Raw genomic sequence first — 21,643 nt, forward strand, 5'->3', positions numbered from 1 at the left:
TTTTGGCTGCTTCGGGTCTTGGTTATGGCATGCAGGATCTTTCGTTGCGGCACGCAGGCTTCTCTCTAGTTGTGGCAGGGGCTCCAGAGCACAAGGGCTCAGTAGTTGCGGCGCGTGGGCTCTCTAGTTGTGGCGTTCAGGCTTAGTTGCCCTGCAGCATGTGGGATCTTAGTTCCCCGGCCAGGGATTGAACCCGCGTCCCCTGCACTGGAAGGCGGATTCTTAACCGCTGGATCACCAGGGAAGTCCCCCTGCTGGCTTTTGAAGGAAAAAAAAAAAGCCCATTTTAACGCTTCCTAAAGAATAGTGTAAGCATCCTGAGGGTGAGAACCATGTTATTTGCTTCTCTAAGAGCGTTCACTGCACCAGGACAGTGCTGGACACGCAGAAGTTTCTCAATACATGTTCACAGGGCCAGAATGAACTTTTTGTCCTAGAAGTGAAACAGAGGACCAGACTAGACCTGCCTTAGTCCTGAAGTTTCTGGGATGTATTAATTCTTTTCCTAAAGCTTTTCATCCTAAAAGAATCCTGCAGTTACGGAATAGTGGTATCCTTTCCTGTCCTTGGTCCCTCTAGCTTGGGTGCAGCCCATGGCACTGGAAAAATGAATTTAAGATAAAAACTAAATTCTTGTTCCCTTATTGCAATGTCTACAGCATAAAGCCGATTTACAGCAACATGGAATTCCTCTGGTCTTTAAGATCTCACTATGCAAGTAAAGGAGGGAAAGGAGGAAGACAGATGCTTACAAATTCCTGGCGGGGGGCGGGGGGGGGGAGGATGACCTCATCATTTATTGGGTGTTGGAAAACAGCCCAAGGAACACAGTTCAGATTCCTTTTGGGGGAGGCACTGAAAATCCCCTGATAACCCAAATTCTCCAAATCGTTTAGGCCTTGAGAAAAGGATGGAGGGCAAGATGAAGGAAGTGGTCCTAGGTGCAAGTGACGTTTCCCATTAGGGGGCTGTCCACTCTGAGATGGGCTCTGTTCATCCCGATTCCTAGATGGAAATTCTGGACTTGGGAAGTGTGGAAGTTCCATTTAAAAGGCCCAGGCAGGGGACCGCAGTCCAGTGGTTAAGACTCCACCCTTCCACTGCAGGGGGCGGGGGTTCAATCCCTGGTGGGGGAACTAAGATCCCACTAAGATTCTGCATGCCTAGTGGCCAAAAAAAAAAAAAAAAAAAAGAAAGAAAAGGCCCAGGTAGGATTTGAGGGAATTGAATGGCTGGTTTGGGGAGAGGATAAAGGGGGTTGGAGATGATATCTTGGTATTTATACTCAAGAGGGTACATAGGGGAAATGTACATATGGATACATATTGGGATATGTAAACAAGAGGACAAAAGCCCTGGGAGCGGCCCTTTCCCTCCACATTTTCAACAGCATCTTCCGGTTCTTCCTTTAACAACAATCCCACAGTTCTTTTACAAAATGGGTTGCAGTCGATGGAGCACTTCCATACTTGATGGCTTCTCTCCAGTCCTACTGGCATTTTACGGACTAGGAGCTCCCCACTGTTAGCAGGGACAGAGCTGGCCTCAGGACCTCTGCCAACCCTTGGTTGCTCTGGGGAGAATTAGAAAAAGACTTTCTCCCTGGGGGAGTGGGTCACAGGGTGGATTTCAGGTTCCCCCTGCTTTGTGCTGGGTACAAGCCCTATGGGGATCCTGCGGTCCAGAAAAGACCAACTTGGGGCCAGGCTGGCCTTGGGCTCAGTGTGCGATCTGAGACCCAGCCTTCCCATCTGTAAAAGGTGGGATTGTATTACATCTTCCCCCAGGTCCTTCCCAGATACGATGCCTCATGAATCTGTGAGTCTAGGGACAACTTCTCACCCCACATCAAATGCTTCCTTCCTTCCCAGCTGCTTCTCAGCTTAGAGAGACAGCTGGCAAGGTAGAGGCTGGAGGTGAAAGGGGGATAGGATTCTGGGGAAGTCTGGGTGGGCAATGGTTTGGTCAAAAGAGCCTTGGACAAGGAGTGTGTATTTTTTCTGCTTAACTTTTTTGAGCCTCAGTTTGTACCTCTGAAAAATGGGAACGGCACCACCTTATATAGAGAGCAGTGCTGTAGGGATTAAACAACATTGCCCAGGTGAACTTGCCAGGCAGAGTGGGTGCTCCGTACGCACTTGCGACCCGAAGAGGGTTTGGTTGGGAAGGTTCTAAAGAGTGTGTGTGTTTGGGGACCCAGGCACAAGATCTGGCTTTCGGGGCGCGCGGCTCCCCGGACCCCCAGCGGAGGAGGAACCCCAGCTCTGCAGCCACTGCCGCCTCCTCGGCCCCGGACCGCCGAGGGTTAATGAGAAAGCCCCACGCCCCCTTTGACGGCGCAGAGCCCACCTCGCCGAATTTGAAAAGGCGGCCCTGAGAGGCGTGGGCGCCCCCCAGACATTTCCAGCTCGGACCTGGGCTCCGCTCGCTCACCGGCGCGCTCGCTCGGCTCCCGGCGGGGGCCGCGGGTTCGGTCCGGCCGTCGGTGCGCTCCCGACTGTCCTCCCGCCCGGGACTCCGGGTCCCCGCGGGCGGCCGCGCAAGATGAAGCTGGCTCTGCTGCTGCCCTGGGCGTGCTGCTGCCTCTGCGGGTCGGCGCTGGCCGCCGGCTTCCTCTACCCCTTCCCGGCCGCAGCCCTGCAGCGGCACGGCTACCCTGAGCAGGGCTCCGGCTCTCCCGGCAGCGGCTACGGCAGCCGCCGGTGAGTAGCTGGGGGCGGCAGGACCTGGGGGCGCGCGGCAGCCCGGGGCTGGGGGCGCGGGGAGGTGGGGTTTGGGGCTTGGGATCTTGGGATTGGGGGTTGGGGGCGCGGGCTGCCGGGTCTCGGGGCGGTCTGGGGCTGGGGGCGCGGGGGCGGGGTTTGGGGCTTGGGAAGGTGGGATTGGGGGCTGGGGGCGTGGGGCGGTCGAGGACTGGGGGGCTGGGGTCGCGGGGTGATCGGGGCACAGACAGTGGGGGCAGGGGGCTCGGGGCGGAGAGACTGAAGGTGCGGGGCTGGGACTGCGGTGGTCTCTGGCCGCGCCCACCCCCCCTTCCTTTCCTTGCTCTCCCAACCTTCGCCCCTTCGGCTCCCGAATCCGGGTGGAGGTGGCTCAGACCTGCGGCGGGGGCGCGCGAAGGGGTGACCGTGGCTGGCTGGGGCTCGGTGGCTCAGTTCCTGGACGTTTACCGGCTCACGTGGCTCCGCCGAGCTCACCTGCGCGGCCGAGGCTTTGTGTTGGGGAGCAGGTTCCTGCGATGCCAAGGCCTTGCATCCGGGCCCCCTAGTCTCACGCCGGCCACCAGGGACACCGGAGGGGCGATTCCGTCCGGTCTTCGGGGCTGGGCCCGCGGAGGAGCCTCGGCTGCGTCTCCCCAGCCACCTGGGAACTTGGAGCCGGCCCGATCGCATGAGTCCGTGGTGGGGTCGCAGAGGGAGCAGGGTCACGGAGCCCGCGGTGCCCGGACCCACCCGCGGCCTCCTCCTCCGCCGGCAGGTGGCGCCCTGGCCACCCCAGGACGGTTAGGGCAGCAACTTCTCAATCCGTGGTTGAATTCCCCCAGAAAACGCGTTAAGTACTCAAGTAAAAGTTGCCAAATCCCTCGTCTGCGTAACTCATTCGAATTTAGCTTTTCCCATTTAATAGTAACTACGACTCACACGGCTGTAATAGCCTTCTAGAACACACAACCTGCATTGGTAGCATCCACCTCTTTTGATCCTAAAACCACCCCAGGGTTAGCTATTATCTTTCCTTTAACGGAGGAAACTGAGGCTCAGAGAGAGGTCCCCAAATTCGGTGGCAACTCAGGACTCACCTCTTGTCTTCTTTCTCCAAATCCTGTGCTTTCCGTGGCACCGCGCTGCTTATCGTTTATGGAGCAAGGCAAGAGACAGGTCCCGGTTCTTCTGTCCTCCACGGTGTTTACCAAGCCAGGGAGGGCTACCAAGATGAATTCTGGCAGCGTCTTGCATCAAGGAGACAGGGGTGTTTTGTGTTGAGAAGAGCGGTACACTTAATGGCTGGATAAGGCGGTTCTCAGAAGAGCATTTAAAGCGCTTCAGGAAAATTTTGCATGCAATTTTATTTCCTTCATTTTGTTTGGAAGTACTTCTCCAAGGCTCCTATTAGTATTACTCTCCAAACACCCACAGTAGTGTGGACTCTGCACACTTCCATAGGAACATATTTTAAAAACTAAGCTTCTCAAATCGCAGAATGATATGTCTAGCATGATCTCACTTATGAAAAAAATTGATCTATGTCTATATATATATATATATATATATATATATATATATATATATCTCTCTTCAGAAAAAAAGTTGGTGGGAAACCACTTTTGGCAGTTACCTATAGGGAGAGACCTGGGGCTGGACTAGGGGAGAGAGTGAAAGAGGTCTCCCAGTTTTTCCCTGTCTACTTGTGTCTTTTTTTTTTCTTATAAATTTATTTATTTATTTTTTGGCTGCGTTGGGTCTTCGTTGCTGTGCACGAGCTTTCTCTAGTTGCATTGAGCGGGGGCTACTCTTTGTTGCGGTGCGCTGGCTTCTCATTGCAGTGGCTTGTCTTGTGGAGCACAGGCTCTAGGTGTGTGGGCTTCAGTAGTTGTGGCATGTGGGCTCAGTAGTTGTGGCTCGCAGGCTCTAGAACGCAGGCTCAGTAGTTGTGGCACACGGGCTTAGTTGCTCCGCGGCATGTGGGATCTTCCCGGACCAGGGCTCGAACCCGTGTCCCCTGCATTGGCAGGCGGATTCTTAACCACTGCGCCACCAGGGAAGTCCCTCTGCTTGTGTCTTGTTTGCATGTTTTACAAGTAGGGTACATTCATATATTACTTTTGTAATTCAAAAGTGTGTATGTGTTGGGGGCTGGGAGTGGGGGTGGGGTGGGGGTGGGGAGACTCCGGCAGCCTGGACTCTGCATGCAGAGAGGGGCCAGAGGGGAAGTCCGTGAAGGGAGCCAGTGAATGGGGATGCGGGTTCTGGCATTTGGTGGGCTGGAACTTGGGGACCTCCAGAGACACTTGGAAAGGACAGTTTTAGCACAAATAAAAAGATGCCCAAACAAATGTAATCTTCCAGAACTCTTTCTACCAGGATGGGAGCAGGGAGAAGGTATAATTAGGTTCAGGGAGGATCTGGATGAATTTGTGGAAAATGGATTTCTGAATAGGATATTGGGGGGTGTTAAGACCTTGGGGTGGGTTCCAGATGCTTGAGATGGGTGTTCCGGACCGTAACTGAGCCCTTCCATGCAAAGCCCTGCGTGGGCACTGCAGGCACCTGATTCGGGTCTGGGCGAGTTATGGGCTGGAGCTGGCCTGGTGTCACATGTTCCTGTGTCTTATTCGCTCCAGAAGCAGAAGCCTTGGGGACGGCGTTTGGCACAGGGCTCTTCACAGCTTTGGCCTCTGCTTGGCTCCATGCATGTGTTTACAGTGGCTTGGTTTCAGCTGGTGGGCAGGGCTACAGGGCTGTTTCTCGACAAATAGTCTTATTTCATGGTTGTTGCTCCTGTTGGCAGTTTGTGTTCTCCTTTCTGTGTGTGTGTGTGTGTGTGTGTGTGTATGTGTGTGTACCTGTACCTACCTTCCTGGGCTGGGTGTCTGTGTCTAACACGTGCTGGGGGCATCTTGCTTTGCCCAGGGATGCTCTGCTCTGGTCACCTCCATCACAAGCCCAGGGTGGGCCCCTCTGATGAAGCTATTTTGGCAAAAAGAAGAGGACCCCAATTCCTTAGAGGCCTGTTTCCAGTAGAATCTTGCAGCCCTGTGTTTGGGCCACTCATGACTTTTGTCATCCACAGTGCTGTTCGGATGCCAAATAAAAGCTAAAGGGAAATGTAACATTAATTGACCGGCAGGGTTGCACAAGGATGGGGCCTCTCAGCTGCCCAGCCCTGTTCTTCCCAGAAGAACTTGCCAGTATAAGGATAACACATTGGTGAAACTCTTTAATGGATGTATATCTCACTCTTCTCCCCGCCTCCCTCCCCTGATCATTCCCTCCCTCCCTTTCACAGGTGGTGACTAGAAGTCTTGTCTGTTGTCTGCTCCTCATCTCTGTATCCAACTCTAAAGGGTCCAACATAGCAGCGAGTCATCCGGGCACAAGGAGTGAGAACCAGAAAGGGGGCCCCGCACCCCATCTGGGGTGCACATCTCCCAGCTGTTGATGGAGAGGTTTTAATTTGGATAAAAGTTAATATTAATTCTTGGAGTGGGAATGTTCTTCTAAGAGAAACCAGAAGAGTGGTGGGACCTGCCTGGATTTTAAGCAGGGGAAGGAATGAATACACCCAGAGGGCGTGTTCGTGGGGCAGGGGATGAGGGACAGAGTTGCTTTTTGCTTCTCCCCTGAAGAGTGGCATGCATTCCATAAACCTATTCCTTCTGTACAGGACCTGAGGCATGAGAACAAAGAGAGACCACATACTATAGGGCTGAATATCTATCTACAGGTTATGAATCAAGCTAACGGATGGTTAAATAAGTAGGTCCTATCCTCTAACCTTGATGAGTAATACCTTCACAGTGACCTGGAAAGCCAAGTTCAAATGAGGAATTCTTAGACGCTTTAGAATTCTCTGCTCTGGCAAGTGGTGGCAGGGGGAAGGCTTCCCACGGCCCAGCCATCTTCACTGCTTTTTGACCTTCAACTTCCTGTGTCTCTTTAGTCTTTTTCATTGTGTCTCTTGTTGTGTCTCTTTAGTCTTTTTCATTGTGGGAGAATCCTCTCCTTTAAAAGAAAGCATTTCCAGGGACCTCCCTGGTAGTCCAGTGGTTAAGACTCTGCACTCCCAATGCAGGGGGCCTGGGTTCGATCCCTGGTCAGGGAACTAGATATCACATGCTGCAACTAAAGATCCCGTGTGCCGCAACTAAGACCCGGCGCAGCCAAACAAATACTTTTAAAAAACTAATAAAAGAAGGTTTTTCCCCCTGCCATTGACTTGGTGAAGAAGGCCAGTTGTCCTGTAGAATCCCAGGTTCTAGATTTGGCTGACTGCTTCCCAGTGGTGTAAATAATTAGATTCTCTATGCCCTGTATCTCTTCTATGTTAGAGATTAGGTGTAAATGTTTGATTAGATTTAGGATCTTTTTTTTTTTTTGATGGTGGTGGGGGAGGACAAGAACGCTTTATAGTTGGTCCAGTGGATCGTGTTATATCATATCAGGAGGTGTTATGGATTGAATGCTTATGTTCCCTCCATTCCGCAATTCATATGTTGAAGCCCTGACTCTCAATGTGATGGTATTTAGAGGTGGGGCCTTTGGGAGGTAATTATGAAGATGAAGGTTTAGATGAAATCATGAAGGTGGGGTCCCCATGATGGGATTTGTGTCCTTATAAGAAGAGGAAGAGAGACCAGAGTGCCTTCTCTCTCTTTCTCTCTCTCTCCTTCCCATGTGAATACACAGAGAGAACTCTGCTGTGTGCAAGCCAAAAAGATGGTCCTCACCAGGAACTAAATCAGCCTTGATCTTGGACTTCCCAACCTCCAGATCTGAGAAGTAAATGTCTGGTGCCTAAGTCACCCAGTCTCTGGCGTTTTGTTATGAAAGCCTGAGCTGACTAATATGGGAGGGCATGACTTTTTTTTCCTGGAGAGCTGGGTGTCAAACCTTCACCAGAATACCACTGCCTATAGGTTCCCTCCTTCTTTGCTCTCTTTACTTTGCAATTTATTTCGAAGAAACTAGGCTTTGATAGCGTTTTCCTTGTTCAGGATTTGTTTGATTATATCCTCCTGGTGCCTGTTAACGTGTTCCCCTGTCCTCAGTGTGTCCAGAAAATTGGAATTGGATAGGGAGGCTCGATTAGATTTTGGTTCCTTCTCCTTCTCCTTATTATTATTATTTGTTTGGGCAAAATTACCTCTATGGTTGTGTAGCATTCTTCCATTAAGAATCATATCAGGAATCACACAACATCTTGTCATCTCTCCTCTTGTGATGTTAACAGGTGTTGATGATCACTGCCTAGGTCATTATTTCATTAAGGGTTACAAATGGTCCTATTCTAATTCTGACATTTCTTTTTCATTTAATTACTGGAATACTTGCATAAATAATTTCCTGCTTATCTGATATTTGTAGGGAATCATGTTTTGAATTCATTTTTAATTTATCTTTCCATTGCTTCATTTTGCAAATGTAAGTGGGTGTGTCTTCCTTCTTTTTTAAAAAAAATTTATTGAAGTTTAGTTGATTTACAATGTGTTAATTTCTGCTGTACAGCAAAGTGATTCATATATATGTATACATATACATAATTCTTTTTTATAATCTTTTCCATGGTGGTTTATCACAGGATACTGAATATAGTTCCTTCTGCTATACAGTAGAACCTTGTTGTTTATCCCTTCCTTTTTTTCTTATGCAGAGGTGGTGTACTAGTTACCCTGTTCTGCACTTGGCTTTTTTTGTTTCACATTGTACTGTGGAGATTGCTCTAGATCAGGGCATAGATAGCTTCTGCATTCATTTTGTTTTTCACTATTTAAAAATTTGTGGTTAAAATACACATAAAGCTTACCATCTTAACCATCTTTAAGTGTACAGTTTGGTGGTATTAAATACATTCAGAGGGTTGTCCAGCCATCACCAGAATGTTCATCTCCTGCATTCATTTTTTTTTTTTTCTTGGCCACGCCCTGCGGCTTGCGAGATCTTAGTTCCCCGACCAGGGATCTAACCCAGGCCCCTGAAGGGAAAGAGCTGAGTCCTAACAACTGGACCTCCAGGGAATTCCCTCCTGTATTCATTTTTGTAGCTATGTAGTTCTCGGTGGTGCCAATGACTGTAGTTTTTTCAGCAAGTCCGCTACTGATAGACATCGTGTTGTTCTAACCTTTTGTGTCACGTGTAATGCCATATTAAATAGCCTTGTGAGTTATTCATTTCATATTTTTGCAAATGAATCTTTAGGATGCATTTTTTTTAAAGCGGATTTTCTGAGTGAAAAGGTAAATGCATGCGTAATTCTGCTAGATAGTGTCAAATTTCCCGCCATAGAAGTTACACCATTTTGTATTCCCATCAGCAGGTTTTTCTTGGGATACATTTGAAGATGACACTTCAATGATGCTGGGTCAAAATAGCCTTGTGGGGATGAGAGTGGCCTTCCCTGGCCTATACCACCTGCCAGCCCGACCCACTCCTCACATTTGAGGGGTCTGGGGCAAGGGTACAGAGGGAAGCCCACACATTGTATGTCTAAATATTTAAAAGATATAATTCAAGCTTACGGACTGTTAAATAAAATAAATTCTGTCATTGACCTTGACAAACACACCCTCCTCATGACCTGGGGGTGGGGGTCGGGGCTCAGGTTTAGAAGTCTTGCCTCCATGAATTTTGTGTGGGAGTTTGGCGGTGCAGGAAGAGCCACCTTCTCCTTCCCTCCTTGTCCCGCAAGATACCCCGCCGTGGTCAGGCCTCACCCACACCCCGTGGACACTCTAGTCCAGCCCAGAAGCCCCTCTCCTTACCCTGACAACTGCCACTTGGCCATACCTCCTGCTTGAGTGTGCCCAGCTGTTTGGGAGGGAGTTCCAGGCCCCTGGGTACCCACCTTTGCTCCACGAGGGGGGCTGTGGTCTCTGGAGGGTCACGTCCCCTCGGCCCCATGGTCTCCTCGCCCTGTGGGGTGGGGTGTGGCTGGAGAGGGGCCAGATTGGGGTCCTTGAAACCTCAGCGCCCAGGATGGGGCTCCTCTCGCCCAGGTTTAAGGCAGTTCTGGGGGGATGTGGAGTGAGTCTTGGGGATGGAGCAAGGACACGTGTACCCTGAATCCTCAAAAGTTGGACAGCCTTTCCCCAGATGTCCACGGTCAAAAAAGGCTGCATCGTGGTGACAGAGCTACACTGTGCCCAGATGTTCCCTTCCCGTGTCCTCCCTGCCATGTCCCCCGTGAGACAGTGAGCGCCAGGTGGGACATCGCCCGCCTGTTTGCGACCCAGCCCAGGGCCCAGAATGGAGTCGGGCTCTGCCGGTGGTGTGGAGTGAACCGGATCGCATCCACCAAGGACCCACCAAAGCCCTGAATCCAGAGCGGATGTGGGTCCTACGGCGGGTCACTTTGCAGCCCCAGTGGCACGGGTCACATACTCTCCGTGGATGTGAAGACCCCTTTCGGAGATGATGGGGAGCTTTGGGAAAGGAGGCTTCAGGGTGGCTCCCAGGGACTTGCTCCTGTTCTTTTAGAAACACAGCTGTATTCTGGCCTGACGTTAGGGTATTTACCCATTTTCAGACTATTCTAAGAAATGGTGGGATGGGTTTCAGAACGTGCGACTGCTTATGGTTTTCCGTTGAGAAATTCTCTGGGAGTCAGTTTTGGAAAGGGTCTGACCCCTGCTATCATGACAGTGCTGGACCGCACTATTTCCTCCCCGTTCTTCCTGGTCCAGCCTCCCCATCCCCACCCCCGGCTTCCCAGGCAGGGCCATTTGACCAGTGCAGAGGCCAGGGCGCAATGCTCAGCAGGGTCCATGCTTGGAGTTTAATGCTTTGCGCTCACCATCTCCAAATTCTCGATACTCTTATTCTTAAATGTGTCCTTTGTAAGTGAAGTCTGATGGGACCATGGGGCACCAGGAACTTGATCCTCAGCTTTGACCATGACCCACCTCTCACCACCTCCTACCATCTCCCTGGGGTGAGTTCTCCGCTACTCACTCCCCACCCCTCTGGCACCCCAGGTCCACCTGGCCTCCCCCCTCTCCACCCCTGCCCAGTGCCCGCTGCCACCCTCTGCCTCTGGCTGGAGCCTGGGTGTGGGCTCAGAGAGGGTTGGGATTGGGTGCCCGCACCCTGTGCCACCCTGGAGTGGGACGTGGCGGCTGCAGTCCCCGCCCTGGGCTGGCAGTGCTACCGTGTGCTCAAAGGGTGACTCAGCAGGGGAGAGCCTCTGGCCACACCGATCCTAGTGTGTCCTGGGGAGAGATTGCAATACCCTGAAGCGTTGCCCATCCGTCGTGTGATGGTGGGCCCCTGGGAAGGGGATACGCCTGGCTTGACTTCCCTGCTCCGGACCGGGGCGCTGTGCTTCAGCCCGCTGGCTGGTGGGAAGGGTGGCACGCGCACTTACACACCATGGAGTTGCAGGGAGAGGTCTGCACTTGCCCCCCAAGGATCCCTGTGCACGAGGGAGCACACATGAAACACTAAACAAATGACAGATCAAGAGAGACAGAGAGACAGAGACCACAGAAGAGAGGAAAACACTTTGTATTTTACTATCTTTAATGACCCAGCTTTTTGAATGAGGGGTCCCTTAACTTCAGTTTGCCATGAGTCCCACAGATTATTTAGCTGGTCTTAGATACAGCAGGTTGCTGATTGGCTCATCACGATGAACTGGGGAGATTAAAGAATTGGGTATCCAGACCCACACATGACTCAGGAAGTCTAGGTCCTGGAGAGCTGTATTTAATGGCCTCCCCAAGTGGGTTTTTTTTTTTTTTTGGATGCCACCAGGTTTAGGAAGCACTGCGTGGAGAACAGAATTTTTTAAGATTCTTTCATCATGACCCGTAGTAGGAAATACCTTTTATATGGTGCCTGAGTCCATGCGCGCACAATTCATACACACACACACCCCCAAATGCACACGCACATACCCCTGAAATAAGTTTCGCAAAATCATGCTTACTATTACCATATGTGATACTTTCTTTTTTATGGTACTCTATCTAGTTCATAAAAAAGTGCTTGCCAAGACTCAGAAAATTGATTCCACAGCCCCTCTGGCTTAAGACCAGCAGTGGGAGACTCCGTGCCTTGGGGGAATTCAGGGGTCTTCTGGCCCCATCACCCCAGTTCCCCTGCCTGGTTCTCTAGACTCTGACTCCGAAACCTCTTTCTTGTCCTTTCTGCTGAGCTGAGGTGCTTGGCCTGTGCCCTCCCCACCCCATACCTCGGCTCCACCCTCTTCTGGGGGCAGTCACACACCCCCTCCTTCAGGAAGTCTTCCTGGACTGCTCTGCTCCCCTCTCTGTGGGCGGCTCCCTGCGCCTCCTGTATCTGTGATTGCTTGTGGTTTTTGTACCGAGAACTCACTTCCTGCTCTCCTTCCCCACAGATGGAATCATTTCTCCTACCTGTTTCCTCCCTAGCATGGCCCTCACGGGCCCACCTGGGACATGAGTGCATGAGCTGGGCCTGTGCCCTGAGCCTGGGCTGCCTGCCATCCACCCCTTCCTCTTGGACATGGGAGCTTATCCAGGCTGGGCATTTAACCACCCAACCTTTTCTGATCCCACAGTCGGTCGGTTGGAGGCTGAAGCTGGGGGCTGAACCATGGGGGAAGGGGTGTTCTGCCCTGAGCCCTGAATGGGAGGGGTTCTCTGTAAACTCCAGGGGGGTGAATGATCCCCTTTCCACCTCCCCCCCGCCCTCCACCTGTGGACCTTTTCCCTGCCACTGGATCCAGGTTCCCTGGAGCCTTACATTCAGGAAGTTACTACAAGCACCTACTGCATGCTTGGTGCTGGGGGTAGTGAGATGATTGCTGATTCAGACTCAGCCTCTGCCCTTGATGAGCTCAGAGGCTGGTTGGGGAAGACCCAGGAGCAAGTGTGGAATTTGCTGTGACACAAATGTGTGCAAAGTGGGCCAGGTAGGCAAGGGGCGTATGAACAAATACTTGTTTAGGGGAGTTAGGTGTGTGGGAGTTTGGAGTGTCTTTGTGCCTCAGTTTTCTCCTCTGTAAAATGGGGATGATCTACTTCATAAGGTTATTCTAGGCTTAGATGAGTTAAAATTAATAAATTGCTTTGAGAAATATGTACTAAACATTCTGTTCGTGCTTGTGGTGTATAGTGTGCTAACCTTGCAAAGATTGCCAAGAAGGGGGGGTTTTGCAAACATATGAGGCTGTGGAATCCTTTTGTTGGGATGGCGTTCCAGACTCCATACCTTGGGAAACGCTGGCCTGGTGGACCAAGGCTACATGCCAAGGCCTTTCTAGAGGAATCATGTTTGAAGTGGGTCTTGTAGGGTGAGGGGGGCTGTTCTCTGCAGTGACTGGGGGGGTGCATTTCAGGCGGACAGGACAGCTGTGTAAGGGCTGGGAGGCGTGACGGTGCCTGACATGTATGGTTTGTGCAGTTGGGTTCAGAGTGGCTGGACCAAGGGCTGCGAGTGTGGGGCAGGTGGGGCCTTCGGAGCCTGAGGGTGAAGCCCCCTTTCTGCCAGCCCGAAGGAGCTTGGGCTTTGGGTCGAGGCTTGGTCACAGTGGGTCCTGTGTCAGCGTTACTGGTGTGGAGGAGATGGGGCCGGAGGAGGGCGGCAGCTAACAGGCAGTGTCAGGAACCCTGAAACAGGGCTGGGGCAGTGGGGATGGAGCTGCCGAGTGACGAGAGCTCAGAGTCTGTGCAGTTGGCAGCGGCCGGCCACTTGCTGGACCGCGGACAGGCAGAACAGGTTGCAGCCTGGGGCTCCTGGACTTTCCCGGTGCCCGTGGGATGCCAGAAGCTGGCTGTTTTGCTTCCTGGAACCTTGCAAAGACTCCCCAGTGTTTTCTCAGCTTTGAAAAGGCAACAAAGCGTGGTGTTCACGCACCTTGTGTTTTTGTAAAATACTTGTATTTTTAACATCTAGCGCAGGCTAGCGCGTATCAGGTGTTCCGTGGTTGCGTTTTGAGCAAGTGAATGAACAAGTGCCTTGACCTCTGTCCTCTGGGAAGCCGAGGGGGTGGCCTCTGCCCCCGTGCAGTTCTGTCGTTCTAAGAGGTCCTGGAGTGAGGTCCTTCTCTGTGCTCTACCCCCCACCAGGCCAGCTCTGGAAGCCACATTTAGGGGAGCCACCGAGGCCACCCGCTTTAGGGGGTCCTGCTTCTTCCTTTGAAGTAGGATTGGGTGGAAAATCACATGGAATGACCTCGATGTAAATATCTGGTGAGGCCTTTTCTTAAGGCCCCAGGGTTTTCTGAATCTCCTCGCCCTTCCTCTGGCTGTCCTCTCCCCCCTCAGCTTCTCTGTTATTTTAAAATCCATTCCCAGAGAAACAATTCCTATGGCAATAAGAACACGGCTGCAGGCTTCTCTTGGCTTGAACTGGTCCGACACTTCACTGCCGCTTTGGGAGTGTGCAAGCTGGACCCAGACCAGCTCTGCCTGGAGCAGGGGAATAGAGTAACAATAACTAACTGTTAGAGGATTTTCAGGAATCCTGAAGCAGATCCTATGGAAGGAGACACACGGCACGCTGTTCTCCTCTCTGAAGAGTCAGGGGTTCCCCGCTTCCTTGCCTGGGCTTCCTTTCCCTGCCTCCCTGAAACCAGGGTCTAGATGTTTCTTTGGTGGCCTGGACAAGACCACCTTGAGAGAAGCTGGACCCAGTGCAGGTTAATTCTGTAACACTTGGGCAAGAGGCGGGGGCTCCCACCTTCTGGGCCTCTGTCTGCCCCACCCCCAGTCGCCTCCGGAGTGATGGGCGGGAAGGTCAGAGCTGGCCAGCTGACTGCTGACCTTTGCCAGCTCCCCTGCTGCCCGTAACGATGTTGCCAAGCTTGTTCCGTCAGGTGTTAATGGAAGTTACGAGAAGCAGCCTGGGAAATGCTGGTGAACCAAGCTCAAGAGTTTCCTTAAGAAAGAGGGAGGGTGTGAAGAACAGCCTGCGGAGCCAGGCAGCCTGGGTCTGCATCCCCGCTCTGGGTGGCCCTGACCGAATCATCTGACCTCTCTGTGCCTCAGTCTCCTCATATGTAAAGTGGGCATGGGTTTACTTCCTCAGGTTGTTCTGGGGCTTCAATGAGTTAATATTCATAAAGGGCTTAGAACAGTATCTAGTAGACACTCTGTGCAGCCCCGTGAAATGATAAAGGCTTTCCCAGAGTGGGCGGTGTGATGATGGACCTTGCAAAGCTTGGGGAAAAGAGGAGTTTCGCAGACATCTGGGACCACTGGATCCTTTTCTGGGAAGCGTGTTGTTTGGTTGGTGTTCCAGACGCGGTGCTCTGGGAAACGCTGGCCTAGTGGGTCAAGGTTAAATGCCTCAGCAGTTATGGTGCCCTCTGCCTTTTGCAGAGGACCTCTGGCTGGGGTCATTTGCAACCTCGCCCTGCAGTTGCCCACCCTCGTGCTGTGGAGGAGCCAGAGAAACACAGAAGGGACGGTCCTGTCAGGGTTTCGGAATCCCTGAGAGCCCGCTCAGGTTTTCAAGGCCAAGAGTGAGGGATGGGTCCGGTCCTCTCTCCCAGCAGAGCTTCCACCACTGGGTGGGGTGGGGCGGTGGATGAGCACAGAGGGTCGCCCTCAAAATATGACTGGGGAGCAGGTTGGAGGGTCTGGGGTCCTGAGATGCCCGTGGCGAGTCAGAGGCTGAGGCGTTCTGAGGAGCTTTGTGTCCCGGGAGTGTGACAGCTGAGGGGACCCTGTGTGGCCCCAGGATGGGGGAGAAGGGACCGGAGGACCCACAGTCAGGCCAGCGCTTCCCTTCATTGACTCAGCGCCTCACAAGTAACCTGAAACTAATAGGATTGGGCTGAGATCAAATGAGGAAATGTGTTTATTAAATATGCAGGCTCATTATTAGCGCAGTCTGCTCACTGGCCGAGGGCCCCACCTTTGCAGCTCCCTCCAGCCCGACACTTGCAGGAAGATGGACGTTTGCTCTGTGTGTGTGTGTGTGTGTGTGTGTGTGTGTGTGTGCCCATGCCTGGCTGCAGTTTGCAGCCGAAACATTTTATGTCTTTGAAAGGGTCTGGTCCCCTCCCCCTTCCACATTCTGGAAGGTCAGGGACTGTGTGACATTTGCTGAGAGGTCCCCCAGTTCCTGGCACTCAGGAGGCCCGGCAGAGGGGCTTCTCTGCTTGGAGCCATTGTGAAAGGCTCAGGCTTCCCTCTTCCCCAGAGAGTACCTTCTGGAATCTGGCCCTGCTGCAGGTTGCCCGCTGACCCTGCCGGCCCTGCTGGCCCCCGGAGGCGCCAGGGCCTTTGGGGAGAAGGTGGCAGTTTCCTTCTGATTTGGCTCCAGCTGTCTGCACCCCCGCCAGTTGCCTCTGGCATCTGACATTTTTGTCATTCCTGCAAGGGCTTATCTGGGGAATCAGCACTTACCTCTTCCTGCCCCTCCCTGATTGACTTGGCCAGACGGCTGATTCTCCCTTCTGAGAGGTCTCAACCTGCCCGGACACCCTCTATTTCTGGGGTCATGGGATCCTGGGCCTCTACAGGGTTTGCCAGGCTCTTTCTCTCTTTTGTCCCCTGGCTGACGATGACAATTAGCTCAGATCCTGAAAGTCTTCATGCAAGAGCTCTGAATACGTACCTTCCTGGAGAGGCAGCTGAACTGATGGGAGAGACCCCTATATCAGCCCAGTCCAACCCCGTCTAGCCTGCTTCTTGTCTCTCTGGGTGCTCTGCTCATCACTGGCTACCTTTTAATCTCAAGCTGCTTCCTGCCTCAGGGCCTCTGCACTGCCTTGATCAGTTTTTGCTTTTTCTTGGCCTAGCTAGTTCCTGCTCAAAGCTTAGAGATCCGCTTAAACATCACATCTTCAGGGAACCTTTTGCTGGCCCCCCCTCCACAAGGTAAGGTAAGGCCCTTTTGTTAAATGCCCTCAGAGCTTACTCTCCTACTTAGAAGTTCATGATAACTGTAAGTCAATCCTATAATTAATTGATTGATAATTAGTTAATAGTTGTCTGTGCTAAGACTGTAAATTCTCCGAGGGCAGGGATCTGGTTTGGTGCTGTATCTCTTGGTTCTTGCAGAGTGCCCGGATCACAGAGAGTATCCAGGAAAGGACTAACCACTTTGCAAGCTGTATTAGTTTCCTACTGCTGCTGTAACAAATGGCCATAAACTCTGTGGCTTAAAACAGCACAAATTTATTATCTTACAGTTCTCAAGGTTAGAGGTCTGAAGTGGGTCTCACTGGGATAAAAGGTATTCGCAGGATTGGTCCTTCCCTGGAGTGTCCAGGGAAGAATCCATTTCCTTCCTTTTTCCAGCTTCTAGAGGCTGCTGGCACTCCTTGACTTATAGCTCCTTCCTCCATCTTCAAAGGGCCTCCTCCAACCTCCCTCTCTGACTCTGATCCTCCTGCCTCCATTTTATAAGACCCTTGTGATTAGGTTGGGCCCACTGGATAATCCAGGATCAGCTCGCCACCTCAAGATCCTTAGTTTAATCACACCTGCAAAGTCCTTTTTACCATGTGAGATAACGTATTCACAGGTTCCTGGGATTAGGATGAGTACATCTTTTGGGATGGGCATTATTTAGCCTACAGCACAAATGGAAATGAAAAGGGAAAGATTTGGGTCCTTGAAGAGTTGGATTGATGTTAGATTTCAAACAGTATTAAGACTGAAAGTGGCTTTGAGCCTCAAAAACCTGTTAAGACTCAACCTTGTGTAAAGAGTCATGATGAGGGCATGGCCTTCCCACTGAAGTTTTTACAGAGGCTGTGAGGTAGGGATTTAACTTCTGTTTTTTTCCCCACAAACCTCCCCTCACGCTTCTACTGAATAATCCATCTATTCCCAATAATTTGAAATGCCACTTTTATCACATACTAAACTTCCCTATGTACACAGCCCTTTTTCTGAACTCTTAATCTGATCTGGAGCCAAAACTACACTATTTTAATTACTATATTCTTATTCTATGTTTTGTTAGTAGATAGAGCAATGCCTCTTTGCTGTTCATCTTTATCAAAATATTCTTAGCATTTGTACACTTTTTCTTTTGGATGAATTTTATTTTTTAAATTTTATTTATTTATTTATTTTAATAGTTTGATGTATTTTAGTAGCAAACTTACAAGAAGAGCACAGAAGACAGACAACATTAAAAACATGTACTTGCATATAGGACAACTCAGAAAAGTATAGTGAATGGATGGAATCTACTGTATGATAAAAGTGCTACAAACACCATTTAGTTGCAGTCAATAAGAAATTTACTTGTTTTAAAAAAATCCAAAAAAATCCAAATGCTGGCATAGTCCAGAAAACTTTAACAGGTTTATTTATAATTGTTATAAAGTTGAACTGCTGAAACTTGTTCACTGAAACATTTTGACCTGCATTAATGCTTTATGTCCCCGCATTTATATTAAAAATTTACACACAAATGAAAATGGAAAAACTGCCAATACCTGATTTCTGTTCCCTATTTTTCCACCTGCAATCATATACTTAGGTACCTTTTGACCCCATGGGGGAAAAAAAAAATCTAACGTTCAGAACTACCAATAACAGGAAGAGAAATTTTTTTTTCTTTTTCTTTTTTTTAAATAATTAAATGTTTCCTATCATAGTCGATTCTTAAGCACCTTCTCCACATACATGGCGCGCTATAGCTGGATGTCTTTTGGCATAATTGTTACACGTTTGGCATGGATAGCACATAGGCTGGGGTCTTCAAAAAGGCCAACCAGATAGGCCTCACTTGCCTCCTGCAAAGCACCAATAGCTGCACTCTGGAAGCGCAGATCTGTTTTGAAGTCCTGAGCAATTTCCCGCACCAGACGCTGGAAGGGAAGTTTGCAAATCAGAAGTTCAATGGACTTCTGATAACGTCTAATTTCACGGAGCGCCACGGTACCAGGCCTGTAACGATGAGGTTTCTTCACCCCTCCAGTAGAGGGCGCACTCTTGCGAGCGGCTTTTGCAGCCAGTTTCTTCCTCGGTGCTTTACCACCGGTCGCTTTGCGGGCAGTCTGCTTTGTACGAGCCATGGTAAAGAGACCTCCTGACTTACCCCCCTTCTTCCGCTGGAGCTCCGAGAGCTAGAGGCAGCGCTGGCATTGGAGAGTGACAGTGGCGCGGCGGCAGCAGCGAACACAATTGAAAGATCTTGGGTGAATTTTAGAATCATCTTTTCTTGTTCTATAAAACATGCTGTTGGGATTTTGATCTAGGGTTTGTTGACTTAATGGATTAATAGAATTCAATGTTTATAATACTGTGTGTTTTTCAGTCTTTCTGCTCCATTTATCCAGAGCTTGTTAGATTTATTCTTAGGCATTTTGTAGTTTTTATTGCTATCGTGAATGAGTTCTTTTTGTTCCCTGACACTTTTAAATGTTGATGTCTGGCAAATAGGAAAGCTGTTGATTTGGGGTACGTTGATCTTATGTCCTGCTACCATAAGGCATTAAAAAAAATATTTTAATGGTTTTTCAGGTGGTTCTCTAGGGCTTTTGAGGTAGAGAATCCTATAGTCTTCCAATGCGTCTGTGTGTGTGTGTGCGTGTGTATGTGTGTGTATATGCGTGTGTGTGTTGGTCACTGTGTAAGTCAACATCTTGGTTGAGTTGGAAGAATGAGGCTTCATCTTTCTTACAAAGGATGGTGAGGTAGAGGGCTCTGAGGAGAGAGAAAGGAAAGTGGGTTGTGGTTTGGTCTCCCCCAGAGTCATCTTCTCTGCTCCCTCTTTTCCTCCTTGTTTACTCTGAAGAGAGGCAGACAATGTGTGGGTCCTGGACGTGGTTAAAAGACGATGGTATATTTGCCTCACTTCTTGGTTTATAGATAGGATATTTTTGGAGTCCGAGGACCCAGTATTCACCCACCTTTCCCTCCCTTTCATCCCCCCTTTATTAAACAAATAGCCTAATAATAGACTGCGGTTTCTAGACTCCTTGTAGGGCCAGTCATTCTGATGAGGCTAAATTATTTCTGCCATTATCACGCATCTGCCCTCTCCTTCCCCATCAGTGACAACTTATTCTTCCTGAAAACAGCCCTGGTCCTAGACCATGAGCTGTCAGCTTCTGTTTGGTCTATCTCTTTTTCTCTAACAAAACCAGCATCTGTTTGAAGCGGGTGGGGAGGCAGATGCTGAGCTGGGAGTGGGGAGCATGTGAATTCCTCCCTCCCCCCACCCAGCTTGTCCTATGCCGGGAAATGCAGTTAAAATGAAAACCAAGGGCCATCTTGTTTAGCAGAGCCAAGAACATGAACCTATGTCCTTCCACACTGGTGCTCAGGTAGATGGTGTTCCCTGAAAACCACAGGTGGCCCAAAGCATTCCCAAGGCGAGAGAGCAGTGTTTCGGACTGGCATGACACTCTTTTATAGGCTGATGCCAGCTGTATTTTAGTCCATGCGTTGGCTGTCCAGTTGCTGCGTATGGACCGGGGCTGGCCGTGTGGGCCGACTCTGGTCCTCTGCACCCGTTGGTGGGGGAATCACAGGGACAGCTAAGACTGAGTCACAGCTGTGTCCCAGAGAATACAGAGGGCCGAAGTCATCAGTGCCTGGGATCTTGGCACATCCTAGCAGGGAAGCTTCGGGGCGCCTGGGATTGTCTGCCTTGGTTATCGCCATGTCCCTGGAATCTGCCCATATGGAGCCAGAAATAGGTGATAAAGCCAAGTAGGTTCATGCTGGGTGGGCATCTGCCATCTGTGAGTAGGTAGGCAGGTCAGTTTATAAAGGTTCAGCCAAGTTGGGCTGCGGTGGGTGGTCCCAAAAGCACAGACCTAATACTCAGAACTTTGGAATCAGGCAAATTGACATCAGAACCTTGGCCCCTTGTCTAGCTGTGGGCAAGTTCCTGTTACCTTGCATCAGTTTACACATCTGTGAGATGGGACTAATCCTAGCCAGTTCCTGTGGGAGCATTCAATGAGCTGTTTGAATCAGGGCTGTGTGTTCTACTTGGAATCTAGAGTGAACAGTGGCCCCTGGGGTGGGTTGTTCTGCCTTCTGGATGGCGGAGCACCTGGCCATGTGGCTGCCACGGGCAGCTTTCCCCAGGTCCTGTCCTGGCTTGCTTTATTCTTGTTTCATGTGCTTGTTCTGCAGCTGGGCTTTGAGCCCCTCGGGGTCAGGAGTCCCATCCTAGATGGCTTTGTCTGCCCCAGCAGGTAACCCGGGGCTGAGCATGGAGCGTGGGCTCAAACAATCCCTTATTGATTCAACCGCAGCCCAACTGGGACACCACAGTTGCTTTCTAGGCCAAGAAGTCCAAGTCACTCAGGATCCTGGAGTTGCATTCTAACCTGGAATGAACCAGGGAGTGAACAGGGGCCCGCTGGGCCATGACGCAGTGTGAGAGTCCAGGCATTGCACGAGCAAGGGGTTTGGAAGGAAAGTTCAATTCCCTGGCTGGCCGTTGGCAGGGAGGCGGGAGGGCTGGAAGTTGTCTGCCTGCTGGCCCGGGGCAGCTGCATGTGGGGACAGCTGTCTCAGCTTCGGACATAGGATCTGCCCCAAGATTAATAACAGAGCCTGGCCATGCCCGTGGGGAGCAGAGAGGGGCTTGGGTTACCGCGCACCAGGAAATTCGCCTGCCCCACTGACAGTGGGTGGGTAGCCGGCAGGATGGATGGGCTCTGGGGGCTGGGGGGGTGTCTGGGCAAGACAGCTCAGTGTGGGCCCAGCCAAATGCACCCCGACGGGATGCAAGCTGACCCTCCCAAGGGCCGCTTTCTTTCCGCTGGACCCGAAACCGGCAGGAGCTGATCTCCAAGAATTATGTGAAGCGTTGGGAATGGAAACCAAATGTTGGTGTCAGGTAGAGAAAGCTGATGGAAGCTCTCGGCCCAGCAGGCTGGGAGCAGCAGGGGTTGGGGCTCCGGTGGCCAGCACAGATGTTTAGGTGAAAGAGGCCTGACATCTTCTTTCAAAAAAGGTTTATTTTCCCCCTGATTATATTTATCATAGATCATTCGGAAAATATGAAAAAGTGGA

The 21,643-nt window shown here is 50.8% G+C and overlaps 2 protein-coding genes and 1 non-coding gene across 4 annotated transcripts in view; 2 read left to right on the top strand and 1 right to left on the bottom strand.

Annotated features, from left to right (window-relative positions):
• The first annotated feature begins 2,500 nt into the window (after positions 1–2,500).
• The window catches only part of COL26A1 (collagen type XXVI alpha 1 chain), a 168,064-nt gene continuing 148,921 nt past the window's right edge, over positions 2,501–21,643 (top strand). For both annotated transcript variants that reach the window (XM_057529031.1, XM_057529033.1), the window contains exon 1: positions 2,501–2,702. In XM_057529031.1, coding sequence (XP_057385014.1) covers positions 2,545–2,702 — 158 coding nt within the window. In that variant the 5' untranslated portion in view covers positions 2,501–2,544. The remainder of the gene's footprint in view (positions 2,703–21,643) is intronic.
• On the top strand, positions 6,750–6,822 carry TRNAG-CCC (transfer RNA glycine (anticodon CCC)). The gene has a single exon. It is a non-coding gene; the product is annotated as a tRNA-Gly (tRNA).
• On the bottom strand, positions 18,298–18,701 carry LOC114238459 (histone H3.3A-like). Its single transcript, XM_028167668.2, has one exon. The coding sequence runs from the start codon at positions 18,679–18,681 to the stop codon at positions 18,298–18,300; it is 384 nt and encodes a 127-aa protein (XP_028023469.2). The 5' UTR covers positions 18,682–18,701.

The sequence above is a fragment of the Balaenoptera acutorostrata genome, chromosome 15 (genome assembly GCF_949987535.1).
Source record: "Balaenoptera acutorostrata chromosome 15, mBalAcu1.1, whole genome shotgun sequence".
NCBI lineage: Eukaryota > Metazoa > Chordata > Mammalia > Artiodactyla > Balaenopteridae > Balaenoptera > Balaenoptera acutorostrata.

Excerpts from the sequence above, each read along its gene's own strand:
- LOC114238459 (XM_028167668.2), bottom strand. The coding sequence starts at position 18,681 with ATGGCTCGTACAAAGCAGACTGCCCGCAAAGCGACCGGTGGTAAAGCA.